The sequence below is a fragment of the Xyrauchen texanus genome, chromosome 7 (assembly GCF_025860055.1).
Source record: "Xyrauchen texanus isolate HMW12.3.18 chromosome 7, RBS_HiC_50CHRs, whole genome shotgun sequence".
In the NCBI taxonomy this organism is placed as follows: Eukaryota; Metazoa; Chordata; class Actinopteri; order Cypriniformes; family Catostomidae; genus Xyrauchen; species Xyrauchen texanus.
In genome coordinates this window covers 10,271,550-10,293,539 of record NC_068282.1, presented here as the reverse complement: position 1 = coordinate 10,293,539, position 21,990 = coordinate 10,271,550, and the positions used below count along the sequence as shown (strand labels likewise).

Genomic DNA, 21,990 nt, shown 5'->3' with positions numbered 1-21,990 from the left:
GGTACTCTGACACTTCTGAATTAATTAAAGTATGGGTACTCTGACTGCCAAAAATATATTTCCACATTTAATTAGACTTCTGTTCTTAAAGGTACACTCATTATCTTATGTCTTTGTGTCATTTTGGACTTACACTGACCAGGTGCGAGCCCACGTAAGGGCCTGAGTGGTACTGGCCCTCCCAGAATGACGGCTGGTCCACCCAGTCAAAACTGCTGGAATATACTAACAGTTTACAAAAAAAGAAACTGTATTCTCATTAAGCTCATTATTTCTTCTCTGTTCATAATCTGGGAAAAAATTGCAGGAATAGTGACATCTATGCAAATGCTGAAAATGATATCAGACCACCTCAGGATGCAAGGACATTGGGATGACAGGTGAATTGTCATATGTGTCCAAGGCTGGTCTGGGAAGAGAAATCGGACTGGTATTGTACATAGCAACTGGCCCAAAGTGGCTGTCCTTTTCTGCATATCGAGGTGCCATTTTGTGGTTTGTTCTGCATAATGTGGTGGCTAATTCGAGCTTAGTTTCATGGTCGACCCACTGGCCCACTCAGTTCTCCCGATGGCCAGTCCGCCCCTGATCGGCCCCACATCAGGCACCAGGAAAATGCCTGATGTGCCAGATTACCAGTCCAGCCCTGTATATGTCATAATTCAGTAGCTACAACCTCAGAAATAGATCTTGAACATGAAGTTTCTCTTCTTTGTCTTCTCAACATGAAAATAATGTGGAAATACTAACAAAATTGATTTTATTTAATCTTGTTGAGGTGCCTAAATTTATTAAACATAACAGAATTCAATGAAATAAATAATTATGGTTTTGGTAACACAGGCTTTTAGATGTTTGCTCAGCTTATAGAGATTAATAAAAGTGATGCAAGGAGTGCATGAAACATGAATGTACCCGATGAGCATCGCATTATAATAAGGGTATCACACGCAGCCAGATGTACACAGAACAGGATTAAAATGATGAACATCAGTACTAAACTACTCATAGACCTTTCTAAACAGAATGAAGAGAATCTCTCATTGCACACTCACTCTAACCTCCTAATTTTTTTTAGGCCTATTTATTTACGTTTTAAACTGCAGGGTGACTTTACTCACATATGTCTTAAGAAATCTGTTTAATAAGATAATCTGCTATCATAGTTATGATTAAGGCCAAAAAGGCCAATAAAACATTATACTGTATTATGTATCATGTAAATTTAGAGCACGTTGGATGTGCAGAATGCGGAGACTGCCTATTGATTTCAGTGTGATTTTTTTCACACTTTATCCTCTAAAACAGTGTACAATGTCTTTTCAATTATCAAAATATATTAATATAATGTATTCAATGTCCCTCTTTCTCTGATAAACTGTGAAAGACGCAAGAAAAGTGTCTAATAATAATATTATTGCAATATCTCTTATTTTAATTTATTGTAATTGTTTCTATGGCCATTTCATTTTTCGTTGCATCAGAATGACGTATTAAGGGACATTTCTAATAATAAATTTAATAATTGTTCAAAAACAATAATTATTGTTATTGTACATGTAATTATGCAACTCTAGGTAAATGAGTGAATATTGACTAATAAAGGCTGAGGAAATGGGAACACTTCATTATATTCACGATGAAATTAGGCACAGAACAGAGGTCCACCCTGTTTCACCATTTGGAGATTTATGGCCTCGCCCCTGACACCTACACCTAGCGGCTTGGATTTAAAATCAATATTTTTCAGTTTCAGATGTCATTGTAGAAATGTAATATTGACAGTCAGCCATGATTACTTTAATCAATGAGTGAACATGTCAAATAACAGGACGGTTAGTGAGATTAAGGGAGTAGTATTTGGCTGATCATTTGGTTCTAACATGGCAGCCCCCATGTGCGGACCCACTCCATGTAGAATAAAACAGCTTTTATAAGTTTACTGATATGACTGGAGTCTTCATTTTAATGTGAGTGGTCATGATTTTCTACATATATTGCAAATTTACAATTCATGTCTTTAGGAGTTAAAAGATTTTAATAAGGAAAATATTTGTGAGTGCACCTTTTAAGTGTTTATTTTATTTATTTTTTCATTAACATAACTCTGATGCACAAATATATATATATATATATATTACCCCATTTGATTTATTTCTACTTGTTTTAAGCTTAAACCTCACTAAAATTTGTAATGTAATATCTTATGCCATTTTGCTTATAAAGTAAATGTACAGTGTCTTGTTTCAGGGATATTTAGATATTTTTACTTGACATGACAACATTTACATTTTTGTTATGTATATAATAATTTTTGAATGATTTCTTGTAGCTTTAAAATATTGCAATGTTGCTATTTGAGTACAAACTGACCACTTGCCTTGATCGCAAACAAGTTAAGTTTGTCTTTTACAATAATTACAACAGACAAATGCAATTTGGCTTAGTAGCTTAGTAAGATACAAAAAATATTTTTAAATATCAGGATAAATTTACTTATGTACTTGATATGTTCTAAATATGTACTAAAATATTACATAAGGAAAGTACTTAAGTACAATTACTATTGTAATTTACACCCATGTTTGCTATTATTTACAACACACTTCAGATAGACTGCAGGCCTGTAAATAAACAATGCTACCCTTATCCCGTTTGCAGATCAGTGGATTCTTGTTTGTCAGGATTAGCCTACAGACAGACCTCTTCACTGCCACTGTGATCTCTCCCCCTTCCTCTCGATTTCCGTCTCTGTATCTCGTCTTTCCCTTTGCCTGCCAGGTGATAAAAATCTGTAATCTTATTTTGAAGTCCCATGGAATTAGGCCTACGAGACATTCATCAACTGAGCGGGGGAATGAGCCAATCAATAAGTGTATCTCATGTTTATCACTTCCTCTGACAGCAGCAAAGCAGGGGAGATGCTCCAAGTCTTCCATTATTTCTGCTGCCATTGGCTTGATTAACAATCGCCCTCAAATGTTTTTGTTGCCTTCATTAGCTCTTTTCTATGCTGGGTTCTCAAGATTGTTTACCTCTAATCATATTCAAATCACCCAGAAATAGATGCGTGTTAATTGTAGTATCTGTGTTTGCTTTAAACCGGTCTCAGAACAATTTTGTGAAAGAATACATTGGGGTTTATAATGAAATGAGTGGAGCATTTTACAGGTTATTGACATACCTCAGTCATTTGTATTGTCAGGATCGGGCAGAATACTTAAAGGGTAACTAAACCCTAAACCAACTTTTTTTAGTTAATGATCTGTAAGAATGGGGCTTTATTAGTACTGGTCATTGATTCAAGTAATTTTTTTGACATTTGTGTATAAAGTGTTTTAATTCTACAATATATGGTGTAAAAACGTCTGAGTGCTGCTCTCTTCAGGTTGAACGGTGGCTACTGCAGTTGAATTTTCCTATTGGCTGTTTGCGGTGCCTGTGGCGTAACCGGTGACAGCTGACGTAAGCAGGTTCCAGCTCACCATGCCCTTGGTACGAGCTACCACGCCCATGGCAGTATAAAAACCATCTCGTTTCGTCAAAACCACTGTAGGTAGTTAATTAGCATATTTGTTAGTGTAGTATTGTTAGAAGCATAGTTAATTAGTAGCATATTATTGCTTCAGTTTGGATAGCTTCAAGTTACCGTAGATTATCTGTATTTAGTACAGTGGTCAGGATGGTACGTAGGTGTAGTGTTGCTGGTTGCAACAGCACTGCTGGACTGTATAGCTTTCCAGCAGACTTGGAAATTAGGCGCCAGTGGTTGCATGTCCTTGGCCTGGAAGACCGCGAGTTCCCGCCTAGAGCTGTAGGAGTGTGCAAACTGCATTTTACGCGGGATTGCTTCTCCAACGCAATGGAGGTGGAAATGGGCTTCTCCAAACAGCTCAGCTGAAAAGCTGACGCAGTGCCAAACGCTGCTCCTCCTGCATGGACTCCACCACCGCAGCGGCGTCTTGAGGTGAGTGATCATATATATTTGAATCACAATTTACTGGATTTGGTGGATTTTTTCACATAGCGGCAAAATATGAATATGCCTACAGAGCGCGCGCTATTGACATCAACTCGATAAAACTCATCAGATTCATGTACATGCTTGCGACCATGTGAGGAATAATAATAACATAATAGTAATACTCCTGGAGAAAATTACCACTCCAGTCACTCTCCATTTTAGAGTCTGACAGCAGCTGTCAATTAATCCGTCACTACGGGTCTCAGGTGCACGCCCCCCCCCCGCTCAGCCCAGCCCTCGTTTCGTCCCCTCTATCCCCGCTGGTGTCTGCCCACTTTTCCAGCATTTTTCAAATATTGCTAGTGGGTGGAGTCAGACTCTGAGCAGGGGTTTAGTTACCCTTTAAGGTAATTTGGGCTGGATACTAAATACTCTCTCTTAAATGTATTCATTATTATATTCTAACACATCACATATAAAGTAGCATATTCAGATTACAAGAATACTTTTAGAATACATATTTATAAAGGCAAGGCACAATTGAAAGAATAGTGTGACATGTCATGATTACAGCATGCCATTCAGTCCTTATATAATTATTGCGAGAGCTGTGTCCGCATCCTCAGCATTAGGTCAAGCTTGTTCACAGTGGCCGTTGGACTCCAATAGGGCTGTCCCTTGTCACCAATCCTGTGGTATTCATGGATTGGATCTCAAAGTGCAATCGAGGTGTGAGTGTGTTCAGTTTGGGGGCCTCAGGTTTGCGTCCCTGCTATTTGCAGAGGATGTGGTCATTTTGGCATCATCATGCTGTGACCGCCAGCGTGCACTTGGGAGGTTTGTGGCCGAATGTAAAGTGGTTGGGATGAGGGTCAGCACCTCCAAATCTGAGGCCATGGTTCTCTGCCAGAAAAGGGTGGCTTGATCTCTTCAGCTAGTGGGAGAGCAGCTACCCCCGAGAGGACGAGTTCAAGTATCTTTGGATCTTGTTCACGAGTGAGGGCAACTTTTCCCTCACTCGGGAACAAGATCCCGAAATACTTGAGAGGGTGAGATCTGATTGGTGTAGCATCTGCAATAATGCGGTCGCTGTACCGGACTATGGTGGTGAAGGAGCTGAGACTGAAGGCAAAAGTACTTGTCATGGTGACGAGGTTTATAGCGGATTAGTGTCACTGAATGGCTGGATGTCTGAGTGGTGTCTGGAGAATAGCTTAAGATTTATAGACTATTGGAAACGTTTTTGGGGTAGACCTGACCTGCTAAAAGAGTCTGACTCCATCCCTCCAGGGAAGGTGCTGCTCTCCTCTCTAGTAATTTGGCTCAAAGTCTTAATAGTGACTAACTTGGGTCTAGGTCAGGAAGAAGACAATCTGGTTAATCTGAACATCTGCTTGCTGCCTTGAGATGTCACACAGGTCACATAACTTACAATATATATGGATTGTATCACCTAAATATCATATAGAGACTGTGTCTGTTCCCCGAACTACCAAACACAAAACTCTCACTAAATAATTTCAGTAGATCGCAAGTTAATGTAATCCTGCTGTGAGGATAGCGTAAACATATGTGTCTTGCTGTCCCTGGCGGAGGTCTGGTGGCTCGAGACTTGACCTGAGCTTGAATTTAAATACCCCCCTGGACTGGATTAGTACTAATGGAAGAGATAGTAGGAGATGGTGAGGTGGTGGGATGCTTGAAACTCTCAATGTTACATAGAGTTAAGCAGCTGTTTATATACTCTTAATCTGGCTGTGTGATTGGTCAGATTAAATGAATTTGCTCCTCCCTAATTTTGTTAATAAAACACCATTTCAGTGGTTTGCAAGTTAATGTAATACTGCAGCGAGGATAGCATAAACATATGTGGCTTGCTGTCCCTGGCGGAGGGCTCAAGACTTGACTTGAGGTCAAATTTATTACAAATGCACCCCAAAAGAAGCCAAGAAATGGAAGAGCTAGTCACTGGCATCGTAGCCTCGTGAGGCGTGGAAGTGAATAAGGAATAAGTGGAACCGATTGATTGTAATGACTATATTACCCCCCCCAATGAATGGAACCTGAAATGACGTACTGGAAGGGAAGGGGGCCGCTTGCCAAGCTTTGTATCCCAGATAGGCAGAGGTGCCAAAGAAAATAGAACAAATAGAAAACCAATAGGTACAAGATAGAGAGGAAATAGAGAGTAAAATTAGGCTGAAACACTGAAAGACAGTGGTAGTTGCGGAAATGAGCTCTCGTGGAGAGCTTTTGTAATTGCAACTGGAGGGCTTTGCCATGCCCGAGCTAGGGGGACCGCCTCCCCTGATTGGGCAGGCCTGTCCCAGGCCTGGGAGAACCCGAGCCCAGGCCGGACCTTAAGCGTCCCTCCAGATGCAATTTGACAGGAGCGGCCTGCGCAGCGAACTGGCTAACCCCACATGTGTGGGGCTCGGCTGCCGCTAGAGTGGATGAGCCCATTCTGCAATCTAACTGGGGACCTCACTGCATTCAAAATGGAAAGGCCCTCACAGCTTTATGAGCTGGAGAGCCCACAATACAAATAAACATGAGTAAGATGACACAGCATTCACACGGGAGGACCCCCACTGCGATTTGAACGGGATATCTCTTGATGTATGTGTGTGGGAGGGCATTCATAGCGGTATGGACGAGAGGGCTTCCAGACATTCCGGGGTGGACACTCGCAGCATCCGAACAGGAGGACCATCCTGTGTTTTGAATGGGACAGCCCTTGGATATATGTATGTGGGAGGGCCCTCTCAGCAGTATGGACGGGAGGGCTTCTGGGCCGACCGTGGTGGACCCTCGCAGCATCCGAACAGGGTACCCTTCTGTGTTTTGAACAGGACAGCCCTTGAATGTAAGTGGGAGGGCCTTCACAGTGGTATGAAAGGGAGAGCTTCAGGGCTGGCTGGGGAGGATCCTCACAGCATCCTAATGGGAAGGTCCCAAAAATATGGACAAGGTAGAGCGAGTTGCACCTTCCCCCTTTTATGTATTTTATTAAGGCAAGTTGTGCTTTCTTGATTTGGAGATGGTTTGTAAATATGTAACTATTGAATGCATCTGATGGCCACTGACCTAGTGAGTGGATTTGGTGCTCGGGCAGGCCTTTGGGCTGCTGCGGTTGCAGTGCTGATATGGAAGGAATGGCTAGGGTATTTTGAGATGCCGGATTTATGTGGAATCATCTGTAATGGAGAGAGGGTGCTAGCGATTGGAAGGGCTGGCTGGGATTGAAAATGAAAATAAATGCCCTCATTAGAGGCAATGTCAGGGTACATGCTTGCATGTGTGTTTGCAATATAAAGGGACTAAATCATCAGGCGCAGGACCGCACGGCATTCAATTCTGAGAGCGTATGATTCGTGTGAGAAACTTTTAGCTGTATTATACTGAGCTTGCTGGGAGCTGCGAGTGGCTGAATCCATAGGCATGAGACCACATAGCATATGATGGTACGATACTAGATTCTTTTGGAAGTGATATATGATGCATTTAAGGAAACTCCTTATGTGAAAAGGGCTGAATCCATGAGCACAGGAAGGGCTTTTTTGTGTGAAAAGTTCACACTGCATATAAGCAAGAACTCACTCTGCGATATGAATGGGTTGAGTTGTCAAGCGCGGCTTTTGGCGTGAGGGCATATAGTAGGCAATATTTATCTGAAACGTATCGATGCAGAGATGCTGGTGAGCCATTGGTGCTGAGATATATGGTCTGAAAGATGTGCCGAGTTTGTGGCACATGAACAGTTGCAGTGCTTGGACAGTGCATTTGCGCTGTTTGCCGTGTATTTGGAGTTTGTCATATGGCCCTAAAGATGCCACGGTTGTGGTGCTTGAACAGCATGTTTTGCACTGTTTGCAGTGCAGTAGGAGGTTTGGTCACATAGCCCTAAAGATGCAGCATTTAAGGTGCTTGGACAGTGCATGTTCTGTTTGCGGTGTAGTGGAAGTTTGTTTTTCTTGAGGAGGGATTTGGGATGAAGTTCGCTTGCAGAGGCAACCTCGTGCAGGGAACAGTTCCAGATTAGGAGAGATTAACATGGTGGAAGGGCCCCTCCACCATATTAATGAAGAGGGGAATGGGTCTGGAGCGGGGTTCTCCAGCAGAGGCAGCCTCATGTGGGAATCCACTCTAGAGCCCATGGATAGGAAGGGGTAGAGGGATGGATGTTGGTTGAGAGAATAGGTAAGACAATGTCAATAAGCATTCTTGCATATGCATATGAACAACATAATGTTGGTTTATCATGAAATTAGGAGACAACTGAAACTGAGTGCCCAGATGAGCACCGTAGTCTGATGTTTATAATTTAACGTATGGTTTGGAGCCTTGTAGATTGTTTTTCAGTGTAATGCAAGTCATTTCATAACTCTATATTATTGGCACGGGGTGACTCGTCTCGTCTGACGAGGACGTATGTAAACTTTGGCATTTTTGCCAGAGAGTTGGATTTAATAGATGATGTAATAGCGCTGTTTGCAGTAGTGTCGTGAATAACTTGTTTATATTGATGGCTTGTTATAAATTCTACAGAAAATCTATTCTAAACTAATTCTAATACTCCAAATATTGGAGTATAAAGTAAGGTTTGTTCAGTGTCGATTTAAACCGGTTACTTTAAATTTGAGTGGAGCATAAAGTTATGACAGATTTTTGAATGCTTTTAAAATCATGCAGCAATTAAGTTGTATGGTCAAGCTTGTAAATAAAAGTTTGTCTGTCAGTCTGTCTGTAAAATAAAATGATTGATTGATTTTACCTGCATGAAGTGTTTGTCCTGACTGTAGGAGGGAAAGTGATGTTATAGTGTGAAATTTAGATAGGAGAACATGTGAACGGTCATAGAGAGCTGTTTGACATGTATATAAAGCCGAAGCAGTCAGTTTGTGGAAGCAACTTCATGCAGTTTGCCGCTCCTGGTGGGAAATTTAGAAATGAGAACATATGAGAAGTCATAGGGAGCTGTTTCACATGTATACAGAGCCGAAGCAGACAGTTTGTGGAAGCAGCTTCACGCAGTTGCAGTATATAGATCACCCAGGCCGTACTCTGGTTTCTTTTGTGAATTTTCAAATCATATAATGTAGATAGAGCTTTAATTGTTGGTGACTTCAACATTCACATAGATAATGAAAAAATGACACATTGGGTTTAGCATTTATTGATATTCTTAACTCTCGTGAAATCAGACAAAATGTGACAGGACCAGCTCATTGCCATAATCATATGCTAGATTTAGTTTTGTCATAGGGAATTGATTTTGATACTATATAAACACTTCAGCAGAGTGATGACATCTCAGACAAAGGATTGTCAATCAAAGGATAGAGCAGTTTACCATGTGACTCTAAAAAGCCACTTCTGATTGGCTCAGGGCAGCTTTAGGGTGTTGCCAATCTCAACACAAAACTCCAGTACCAAGGATGATCTCTTCGGTCTTTGGTCTTCTCTCTTCTTCGACTCTCTTGCACTTAATCTGCAGCTCTTCATTCCTCTGTGCTCTTGCCCTCATGGCTTGCAGCCTCTGTGCCATGTAGAGTCTAAGAAAACTCGGGACACGAAGTCCCGAGGAAGCCTCTCACTCAATGCTCTACGGTTCACACACGCAATGGGAGTCGCAAGTCTTCCTTGTGGAAGGAATCGCTTCAAAGCCCAGCCTCATCATCTATCGACACAACAGGTAACAGATATCCATGATCTAACAGAGGTCCAAGACATCGACGGAACAAACTTTCTACAATGAGTTAAAGAACCAAGCACTGAAAGGAAATGCAACAACACACAAGTACATCTCCAGACTTTTGCTGAAAGTGTTGGTGTACTTTTGAAATACTTTGGGTAATCTGATTGCAAATTGATCTAGACTCAAAAATGGATAAATGGTTCTTAAAGGGTTAAATGAAAACCAAAAATGATAATTATACCATAATTTAATCATCCTCAAGCCATCCTAGGTGTTTATGACTTTCTTCTTTCAGCCAAACACAATCGGAGTTATATAAAAACATATCATGGCCCTTCCAAGCTTTACAATGGGAGTGAATGGTACTTTAGATTTTGAAGCCCAAAAAAGCGCATCCATCCATCAAAAAAGTAATCCATACAGCTCCAGGATGTTAATAAAGGCCTTCTGAAGAGAAGTGATGCATTTTTGTTAGAAAAATATCCATATATTTGACTTTATAAACTATAATCTGTGGCTTCCGGTAACGGTCATCCGTGCGTTCACAAGTGAGTTCCGGTGTGTGACGTAAACGTAGCATAGCGTAAACTCCGGTGAGGATTTTCATAAAAAAAAAATCATTTTTGCATGAACTAACCCTTTAAGGCATTGTCTACAGACCCAAGTTCATTTTCTCTGTATTGATAATTTCTTTCTCATTCTGTCACTTTACTCACCAACCTGTTTCATGTCTGTATGTGTTAGATTAGTTTTTATGTCTAGATTAGCAATAAAGATAATTTAACTGTGTTATATTTTGATAAATAATCCTGTCACATGATTTTAAAAGATCTTGCTTCAAATCTCATACCACAAATTAATCATATTTCCCTTATTAAAGCTAATTCATTACAATAGAAAATGTGAGCAGATACAACGAGATGTTGTATTATGAATTTAATGGTGGAGAATTTTATTCAGAAAATAATCTAATTATTTTTCTTTCTTATAATGGTTGTCGAATGTGACATTCACTTTAAAACTCTTAGGTGTTTATTCAGTACTGTGGCTAAATTGGTTAGGAATAGAGCATCGACTGAACCAGATATTCTATCGCAGCACAAGAGTAATGACTTCATAAATTTCTTTACTGATACATTTTAAATAATCAGAAATAAAATTGGTACTATGCAATAAACTGTCACATCACCTCAGAAAACAGTGTCGTGAGAAACTTCAGTCCTTTGCTGTCATAGGTCATGAAGAGCTAACAAAACTTATCAAAAAATCAAAACCCACAAAATGCATGTTAGATCCAATACCAAATAAGATTTTAAAAGAGGTATTACCTGTTATCTTCGAACCTCTTCTTAATATTATAAGCTCTTCTGAGATTTCTATAGTATCAACATCAACTCTATATGACAAAATTAAATCTAGTGTATGATTATGGCGATGAGTTGGTCACCAACACTTAAAGCTCTGTATACATTAACAGTTAGATAAGATAGAACATTTGCAAATTCACCAAGGAAACCAGAGTAAGGCTTGATTGATACTGTACCAAGGGCAAAAGACAACAGAGATTTTTTATTTATATCTGTCAAATTTAAGTGCCCGCGACCCTGTACACAGGATAAGCGGTTGACGATGGATGGATGAAGTTTAAGTGTTTTGTTCATGTTTTGTGTTCATGAGACTTGTTATCTTGTTATCAGTTCTGTTATGTCATTGGTTCATGTTTCATTGTCTTATTATTAGTTCAGTTTTGTGATTGGTTACTTGATACCCACGTCTGTGTATTTAGCCCTGATGTTTGCCTTTGTTCTGGTCAAGTCAAGTTCATTCAAGTATAGTCAAGAACATGTTTATGTTTTGTTTTTTCACAATTGGATGCCACTGAAAATAAATTGAACTTGGTTTCTTCACATCATCATCATCATCATCTTCCTCTGTCTGACATTGCCAGCGTTCATTACAAAATACCTGACCTAACTATGAAGCCAGCAGTTCAGCTCCTGCGCCTACGTCAGGGGAATCGTCCCCTGGAGGATTATGTTGAGGAGTTTTTGTGGAATTTGCTGCTAGGTGGACTTTGATGATTTTGTCCTCAAGAACTTTTTCCATTTCGGTCAACTCCCTGACGCCAGATGGTCGAATTACCCTCAATCTGGATCGTTTCATTGATTTGACCCTGCAATTGAGCGGTTCGTCTTACACTGAGGGGGAACTCACATGTCAGATACGTCAACCGTCATGGTCACCAAGCCAGAGTTCATTGTCAATGCCGCCAAGCCGGAGTGTCCCCGTCATGGTCGTTGAGCCAGGATCCCACATCATGGTAGCTGAGCCAGGTTTCCCCGTCATGGTCGCCAAGCCAGAGTGCCACGTCATGGTCACTGAGCCAGGGTCCTACGACATTTTCGCAGAGCTGGCGCCACCTACTGCCCCAGATCCTGAGTCTACTCTATGCCATGTCACAGCCACACCTGAGTCTGCTCGATGACATGTCACAGCCACACCTCAGTCTGCTCAATGCCATGTCACAGCCACAATGGTGTTTGGCGGCAACGGTGGATAAAGCACTGAGCCGAAGGAACTCCTACCTCCTCCTCCTCCTCCTGGTTTGGAAACAGTGGGGGCGAGAATCCATACTGGCACTCAAAGGGAGACATTCTGGTGGCAGAGGACCTTGTTGTTTGTATTTGTTCAGGTAGAGGGATTGTGGGTGGTCTCGAGGTCCTAGTTAAGCCTCTCAGTCTGTCTGTTAGACCAGAGGCTATATTTACCATCATCCCAAATAGTCGACAGAATGCTCACCAGAAACGAGATGAGAACTAAGGTCCTTCCAACTGAAACTATGTCCTGTGGAATACCATAGACTCAAAAGACTTTGTTAATTAGAATGTCAGCAGTCCCTTTGGCAGAGGATAACTTGGACAAAGGAATAAACGACATGCTTTAGAGAATCTGTCCACAATGACTAGGATGGTAGTGTTACCTTGGGAGTTTGGGAGTCCAGTGATGAAATCCATGGACAGGTGGGACTAGGGCCATTGTAGAATGGAGAGAGGATGGAGCAGGCCTTGAGGTGACTGGTGAGGAACCTTGCCTTGGTTGCATGGAAGACAAGCTGCAACAAACTTACACACACCTTCCTTGATAGTAGGCCACTAGAACCTTCAATGTAGGAACACGAGAGGGCGTTGAATGCCAGGATGGCAGGTAAGATGGTAACTATATCCCACTTAAGTACTTGAGAGAAAACAGATCTGGGAACGAACAGGCGGTGGACCTCCCCCGGGATCAGGATCTCGAACCAGAGCCGTCTGACTGTAGACTCAATACCCCACCTGATCGGAGCCACAATCCTGGAACTAGGAATGATTGGACCCACTAATTCTTCCTGTATATTGGGTGTGCCGACTCATGACAGAGAATCTGGCTTGATGTTTTTGGACCCAGGTCAGTTCAAGAGGGTAAACAAAACAAAAAAAATGGTTGAAGAACAGAGATCATTGTGCTTGGCAAGGATTGAGTTGTCTTGCCTGCTGGATGTATTCCAAATTATTGTGATCAGTCAGGACAAGGAACAGGTGTTGAGCCACCTTGAGCCAGTGTCTCTATTCTTACAAGGCATAATTGACCACTAACAGCTTCCTGTCTCCGATGTCTTAGTTTCTCTCAGTAGGTGTCAGGTGGTGTAACAGGAAAGCACAAGGGTGTAAGTTGTTTTCAGCCCCCCTCTGAGAGGTAGCTGCTCCTACTCCCATATCCGAGGCATCAACCTCAACCACAAAAGGCTTCTCGAGTTCGGGGAGGACAAGAATGTGAGCTGAGGTGACCGGTGCTTGAGATCCTGAAACACTTTGTTAGAGTCAGAGTTCTAGAAAACTTGGAACATTTACCCTTTGTGATGGCTGAGAGAGGAGCTGCCACAGAACTGAAATTTCTTATGAACTTCTGGTAGAAGTTGGTGAATCCCAGAAAACATTGCACATCCTTCACAGAGGAGGGAGTAGGCCACTCTGCCACTGCCTGAACTTTCTTGGGGTCCATCTCGATGTTACCTGGGCTTATAATGAATCCTAGGAACTGGATCTTGGTAACATGAAACTCACATTTCTTGGGTTTGCCAAACAGGTGGTTTTTCCAGAAGTCGACAAAGTATCTTCCTTACATTATCCATGTTCATGAAGGGATCTAGAGAAAATCAAGGTATCGTCCCGGTAAACAAAGACAAAACGATTCACCCATTTGTGGAGGACATCATTAATGAAGGCCTGGAAGAAAACTGGGGCATTGGTGAGGCCAAAAGGCATAACCTTATACTCGTAGTGCCCAGTGTAGTATTGAAGTCTGTATTCAATTTGTTCCCTTGTCTGATCTGCACTAGATGATAAGCATTGCGGAGGTCGAGCTTGGAGAATAGGGAAGCTCCCTGGAGTAACTCGAAAGCTATAGCCATGAAGGGCAAGGGGTAACAATTCCTGATGGTTATCTTGTTTAGGCCTCTATAGTCAATAAAAGGGTGGATACCCCTGTCATTCTTGCCGACAAAGATGAATTCTGCTCCAGCAGAAGACGATTCTTGGATAAAACCAGGTGCAAGGGACTCTGGGATGTATTTGTCCATGGTAGCACGTTTGGGAGGGGCCAAGAAAAAAATTCTGCCTCTGGGGGAAACAGAGCCAGGTAAATGGTCAATTGCACAGTCATAGGGCCAGTGCGGGGGATGTTCCATTGCCATATGTTTGCTGAAGACTTATTGGAGGCCGCGATACACAGGGGAAAGGTCAAAGGATTTAAGTGACTGGGAGTAGACTTGAGAGGGCTAGAGACAAGACATATAGTATGGCAAGCTTGGCTCCACTCCAAGATTGAACTGGAAATCCAGTCGATGTGGGGTTATGTTGAAGGGGTAACCAAGTATCAGGGGAAAATCTGGGGAATTGATGAGGTGGAAGGATATCCCCTCGTTGTGTTGGGTTATAGACAGATGGCAGGAAGTAGTACGTCTGATCACCTCTCCACTGCCCAAAGGTCTACCATCAAAGGCAGTAATGGTCAAAGGAATATGGATTGACTCACAGGGGATATGGAGTTCCTGGGGTAGAGTAGAGTCCATGAAATTCCCAGCTGCCCCAGATGTCCACCCATATTTGGAGAGAGTGTTGTTTGTTGTCCCAGAAGAGTGTTGCAGGCAAAAACATTCCAGCTTTGGCAGGGGGTGGTATTCGGGTTACTCCCATCCCCTGTAAAGACAGCATTGCTCCTTCATGCGGCAGTCACGTTCCACATGTGATATTCTTGTGCTCCCCAGTTGCATGGTCTCAGGAGTTACCTGGGTATCTTGGGGGCAAGGAAAAGTATGGATAGGGTGAGAAACTGGGGTCAAAGGACAGACAGTGGTCTTACGACACCAATCTCTCGCTCTCAGGCGGTTATCCAGTAGAATGGCCATGTTGATGAGGGTCTCAAGATAGCTTGGAGTCACCCGAGTAGCAAGATCATCCTTTATGGCTGATGAGAGGCTGTTCTGGAAAGAGACAATGAGAGCCTCCGTATTCCAGCCACTGGAGGCAGCAATGGTCCGGAACATGATGGCGTAATCTGCTACAGAGCAAAGAGTTTTTTTGAAGACTATCGGCCATGGAGAGGATGGTTGAAAACATATGTAATTCTGCCACCAAGTTGTAATAACTAGCACAAAAGGGGCTGTGTGTCTGCCAAACTTTAGAGGCCCAGAACAAGGCTCTTCCCAATAGCAAGATAATGATGTATGCGACCTGGGACCAGTCAGAGGGAAAGGAAGAGGACTGGAGCTCAAAAGTCAGGGCACACTGGATCAAGAATTCCTGCCAGGTGCTCGGGTCTCCAGAGAAATGCTGAGGGGGTGGTAGATGAGGTTTGGCCACTGGGCTGAGGCAATGTTGGATGTTTGAACGCTCAGAAACTGAGGATGGGCTTGGTGGTTGAGGGAGTCATGGAAAAATGTCCTTGAAAGAAGTCAATATCTCGGCCATGAGTCCATCATATCTAGCCATCAGGATCTCATGTTGGGCTAGAGCGGCCTCCTGTCATGCTACTGCATCAATCAGCTCCAAAGAACTAAGGTTCTTTACTGTGTCCATGAAGTGGCTCAGTTTTTCTATCAGGCTTAGGGGTAACACAAGGTTGAGGGAACTGTGCTCGGGAGGAATAGGATATATGGACCCAGTTGTAAAGAACACAGGAAGTCAGGGATCAGACAAATCCAAAGAACAAAAGGTCATTCCAAAAGTAAATCCAAAAAAACAGAAAGTAATCCACAGAGACACGGGAGACACAGAGAGCAGAATGTGAATTCACAAAAACTGAGCTACGAGTTAACTAAAAACAGGAACTTAAATACATCTTAGAAAACGAGGCAAAGGTGAAGTGAATAACAACAAACAAGTGAGGTAAACACAGGGAGAACATAATGGGGACATCTAGTGTACAACATGAGGAACAACAAGACCAAAACACTGACCATTTGCTATGATATTACTCCTTCAAAGAGACATAATGGATTGGACTGTCTATCAATCTATATCATAATCACAGTATGCCACTGAACAAGCTTTAAGCTGAAATTAAGGATGTAGGTAAGAACTCATTTTGACCTCTCTACCCCCCATTCCTTTTAAGTTTGACTTGTGGATGTGAAATATTTAGTGTGACTGTGTGCCCTGTGGGCAAGTCAGGGCCTGACTGCTTACTTTTATTTAAACAGTGGGGTTTAAAAGTCAATACTCTCCCAGTAAGTGAGAGATAGACAGAGTGGCAATGACTGAGGGAACTGAGGTGAAAAAACAGCAGCACTTCAGTCTTTTGTAGTAGAAGGTTTGAGAACAGAATGTGACTGGTTTGCATTCGTAGACATGTAATTAATGGATCTCAGAATGCAGTAGGAATCAGTAATCAGTTACACTGCAGTATTTTGCCTTGTTTACCAGTAGAAATCTCTAAAAATGCTTAAATCAAGATACATTTCCTTGGGAAGCAAAATTGAATATGATATAATACTTGTTTTCTATGGAAGCTCAAAGAAGCCTTGCGTTATTATAATTTTTTTGTCTTGTTTTCCTATGCTTTATCTCGACATAACAAAGGTTGTTTTCTTGTGATCATGACTTAATTTTCTCGTGATCTCGGCATAAAAAAAAGTAGTTTTCTTGCTTTCACAAAGCAATTTCCAATTGTTCCTGAGTGAAAATGTTGTTTTTAAATGCTGGTAACTGGTTATAACTGTTTAATTTTTTTCAGATATTTTTTTTTTTTTCAAGAAACCAAAGGCCAAAGTGTTTGTCAGTCAATTTCTGGATTACACCAAATCATCTTGCCTGAAAAAATTAAACATGTATTTTGATCCTGAATGAAACTGCTGCATCACACATTTATTAGCCTAATTGCCCATTTTGGATGGTGCATTCATAGTTTTAACAACTATGTATAAACAACTATGTATAAACACTACATACTGTATACATGCATGGCTAATCCAGATACAACGAAAACATTATTAGAGGTAAAAAGTAAATTTCTCAGATTTTTCCATGTCTTCACTGAATTACTGTTAGATGTGATGCATTAATACAGTTGTGATGCTGCCAGGTTTTGACTGAGAAGCAGATCTTAAATTTATACTTAATTGTTAATTAACTGCTTGTTATGATTTCTAGTGAATAAATCCACCACACAGAAAATAAAATAAAAACGAATTGTTATTTTTGCTTATTTTGGTGAGGCAAGTGGTTATTTTGGGCTTGTTTTTTCAGACCATGTTGCTTGTTTCTCTTGCGAGATCTGGCAACACTGCAATTGGTATCTCACCCACCCATTAACACAGATTGTCATTTTAAAAAGAACGTTATTAACCTTTCCTTTTGTTATTTTGGAAAGGAGGCTACGGAACGTCTGAACCGGAACAAAAAAATACTCTTTTTGCTCAGAACGAATCGAAATGATAAAACATTTATTTTTCAGTCCCTGCGTGTAAATCATAAATGACAAAATGTTAGGCCAAAATAACATAAAATTAATCAACAGATTGATTTATTTCTCTAACTTACCAGGGTAGCGTCACCCTCAAGCATTCAGCTCAACCAACTTTCCATGACCATTAAAATTTGAAATGGGATGCTCATGCGTCTGCGAGCGTGCGGCTTATAGGCGCCTTTGCGCTGTGTAGATAGGACAAAAATAACCAGTGATAAATGCTCAAGTTGTATGCTGTTTATGATAAAAACTATTTTTTGCGTCTTTTGTTGAATTATGAGTCAAGAATAGACAATAACATAGACTGTTTATTAATACTAAGATAAACCTGTCGTCTAAAAGAGAAAGGACATTGGATCTGATCATCTGTCATTTATCCTTTTCTAATCAAACCCAACGCTGTAGAAGTATATTGTAAATGTTTTATTTTTCTGCAGTATGAAATGCAAATGCAAAAGTAAGGGAAACTGTCCATAAATTATGCTCTGAATCTGAAGTGCTGTTGGGTCTTGGTCAATTATTTATTAGGTTTGAGTTACTTGTATTTAAAAGATAAAGATCTATGCAATGTTTGTGTAATTAAGCCATAATTTACACTAATGTTATTGGTTTAGGTAGTTTACGACACTACCTTTGGACAAAACGAATATATTAGATGTGATTTCTTGTCTCTATAAATCCAAGTAGATCAGTTTAACCAGTTAAACCAGTTGTTGTCGTCACTGTTGTTTGCTTTGCTTTAAGGTGCATTATTGTGATTACGTCATAGCTCTGTGTCCTCTTTGAAGGGCATATAAAAGGCAATAATCAAGGTTGAAGAAGTTTGTGTAATCATTACTTCTGGTGTTTGGTGTTGCAGCCTCTCCCCAGCTAATTGAGAAGCCCCATGATGTGCAGAAGGCCATAGATGACTCTCTGCTTTGGGAATGCAAAGCCACAGGGAAGCCCAAACCCTCCTACAGGTGGATGAAGAATGGAGAGAATGTGGAGCCCACTGAGGTCAGTTTTCCTTTGGAGTGTGAGGATGGTAACCCAACTTTCATTCAAAAGATACTAGAGATGTTATGACTAATAGTAATTGCATTAAAGAGATAGTTCACCCCAAAATAAAAGTTATTTTATCATCTACGATTTTTTTTTTCTTTTCATGGAACACAAAGGTGTTATTTTGCAGAATGTCCAAGCTGAAATAAAGAGTATTTTTTTTGTATTAAAATGTTTGAGTATTAAGCCACGTGATAGCATTTTGTGAGAAACAGGTTGAATTATAGTCATTATTCAAATATGAGAGCCATGTCATAAGGCAGGATTTTAAGTGAATAACAACTTTCAGTTTTTTCTTCACTTGGACTACTTTTATGGCACAATGATCCATGGTATGGTCCTCTTTGGAGATTAAGAGCCACAGATCTAATTCACTTTTGTTATATTTAAAAGGGCAGCCTGGACATTTTACTAAATATCCTTTTAGTGTTTCATGAATGAAAAAATTAGATTGTGTGGAACAGCATGACAGTGAGTATGTGTACAAAGCATAAACATATAAGAGTCTTAGATGTAGATTGGAAGTTCATTACAAATTATACAAATCATTAAATGTGCAATATAATGGAAGGTGAGTAACTTGCAGTGTTATTGAACTGTATAGTTTGTTGATTAGGTTGTTTTTAGGTCAATAGTGATTTTGTTACACTGCAAGCCCTCTTTATAAGCCATATGAGACCAGTGCTTTAGAGTGTATTCCTTAATGGCATCTCTATGACACCATATCTTTGCCTTCTAAATCTGAGAGAATCCACTGATGCACCTGATATGTCATTCTGGGTACCCTCTAAACAGTCCTCTCCAGAAATTGTGAAACAACAGGAAAAGACAAAATTGGGAACTTAATGCTTCCAAACATCCGCCACTTGTTCCAAAAATGCAATTAACTCAAAGTGACAATAGCCAGCACAAACTTTTACCGTTAATGTCTAACAACACACTTTTGGACCAAACCAACACATTTTCATTTCATACAGCTTCCTGTTTTGTGTGCTTGCCAAAGTTATGTTTTGTTTGCTTTAATGAAAAGGTGCAGAGGAACATGCGTATTACTCCAACTCTTCTAATCATCATTACTGCTCATCATTACATAAACATCATTACTGGTTTGTTTCCAATAGTGCACTACAAACATCACCACACTATTGAAGTGCAGCATTTGAAGGGCATTTAAGCAGTCCTTTAATAAAGACAAATACATTTTATGGCCATTATGCCTTGATTTAGTGTGGTTACTTGTAGCTGTGAACCTAAAGACAAGAGACACCGCAATCTTTCATTAAATCTCTAAAAGAACAGCTTTTAAACAAAGGCTATTTAGAGGAGGCTTATAAACCTTTATTGTCTACCAGACAAGCTCTTATTGTTTTGTCTTTCTCTGATATCCATTAAAACTATAGTGAAAGTGGTGATAAACATTTATATGTCTTCAAACCCTATGTAATATACAACCGATCTCCACTAAGATAAATTCTCCCAGAATGCCAAACACTTCACCTGGCTAATGTTCGTTGACTTGTGGTTTAGCAGCACATTAAGTTATTTTTAGAGGCTACCAACTCGGAACCGTCATATCCTGCCAGAGATAGGAGGCAGGGGCGAGGAGCCTACCCCCGTGCAGGACGGTACTCAACTGGTGGTGGTGGGGTGGTGGAGGTTGCCGTGTTAGCACACTAAAACAGCAATGTGATAGATTGTGAGCAGACTTATAAAGCAACGGCTTACATGTGATTGGCTGGTAATTACCCACCTAATGGTACGTTGATGTACAGCTGCTAGTCTTCCCGCTAGAACTATGCTGTGCTTTCATTTCTTGTAAATTATCCTCACTATTTTATGTGTGTGCAAACAAAACAAAGATATTGATCCATTTAGAGACACTACATAGGGCTGTGTGATTCTCTCCCAGGCTTTTTCCCAAGCTGGTTTCTTTTGATGTTTTAGAGGGGTTCTGGGCACTTTTCAGTGGGTCAGGGTGGGAAACAAGATGGTTACAAACAGCTGAAGATCAGCTTATCCAGGCTGGTAGACCATCTTGAACCATCTTAGATCAGCAAACTACCTTAAACTGGCCTTTTTTGTTTTTTTTTAGTTATGACCAGATTATAACATCTTTCAAAATGGCTTAATTAGCAGTCCATTTCTTTAGTTTTGTACTTTATTAAAGGTGAAGTGTTTAATTTCCGTGCTGCTACAGGGCACACACGGGTCCTTAAAAAGTCTTAAAATGTCTTGAATTCAGTTTTAAAAAATGTAAGCCATAAAATGTCTGAAATATCTTAAATGAAATAACTAATAACTAGTCTTAATTATCATTCAAAGAGGCCTTAAATTTAGGGACAGAAAAACAGGAATCCCAAAATGGCCAAATGTAATTATTAAACTGCAAAAGGCTCTGATTTAATTAAATAAATCTGTAGTCTGTATGTGCTCCAATCTTCAAAGTGAAGATATGGCACTGTTGCACATTCTCCAAGCATGCAGGGAGCACAAGACACAGTGTTTCCATCGGTTTCAGACTGGTTCAGAATCAGTTAATTACTGCTTATTTTTGTTTTATGACGATGTTTTTTTTACACCTTGTATATCGTAATAAGATGTAGATTATTGTAAGAGTACATATTTTATTTCCCTTATCTGTTTGTGTAATCAACTGGGAGTACATAAATTTCAAAATAAGAGTCCCCACTGTATTTTTTGTTTATAGTTATAAGTCGTGTTATGCACCAAATTTATTTGTGTTTTTCTAGTTATTATAGGAAATTCAGTTTCTTGTTGCCTGAACACATTTTTGTAACCGCAAAATACAATAAGACAAATACACAAATAAACCACAAATACAACAAGTTGATATATTGGTACAAAAAAAATTATATGATCTGGTGTGGACATACCATACTAATTTTAGTTTTAAGAAATAAAGTCTTAAAAAAATGTCTTAAAAAGTCTTACATTTGATTTTAAAATCTGTGCAGCATCCCTGTACTAGCGTCAATAATGGAAAGGCAAAAATAATGACTGTTTTCAAATAGGTTTTCCTGAACACTCCCCCCATCTGCCATTGGCAAGACAAAACAGATAATCCCACCCAAACTCATGCCATTGGTTGAGACATAGTTGCAATGTCAGACTGTTGGTGATTCTCAAACAAACTGAGAAACGGGTTTATAGTGTGACAGAGCCACAGTGTTTTCACTTTTCAGGTAAATTAACCTACTAATGGATTACTTATACAGTACTTGTCTTTGCATATTAATCTGGGATACAAGTATTGTTACAGAAA

General features: G+C 40.4%; 1 protein-coding gene across 1 annotated transcript in view; it reads left to right on the top strand.

The window, feature by feature from the left end:
• LOC127646608 (contactin-4-like) overlaps positions 1 to 21,990 on the top strand; it is a 174,781-nt gene that overhangs the window by 80,355 nt on the left and 72,436 nt on the right. Inside the window, exon 7 of the mRNA XM_052130365.1 lies at positions 18,523 to 18,662. Within this exon, the coding sequence (XP_051986325.1) occupies positions 18,523 to 18,662 (140 nt within the window). The remainder of the gene's footprint in view (positions 1 to 18,522; positions 18,663 to 21,990) is intronic.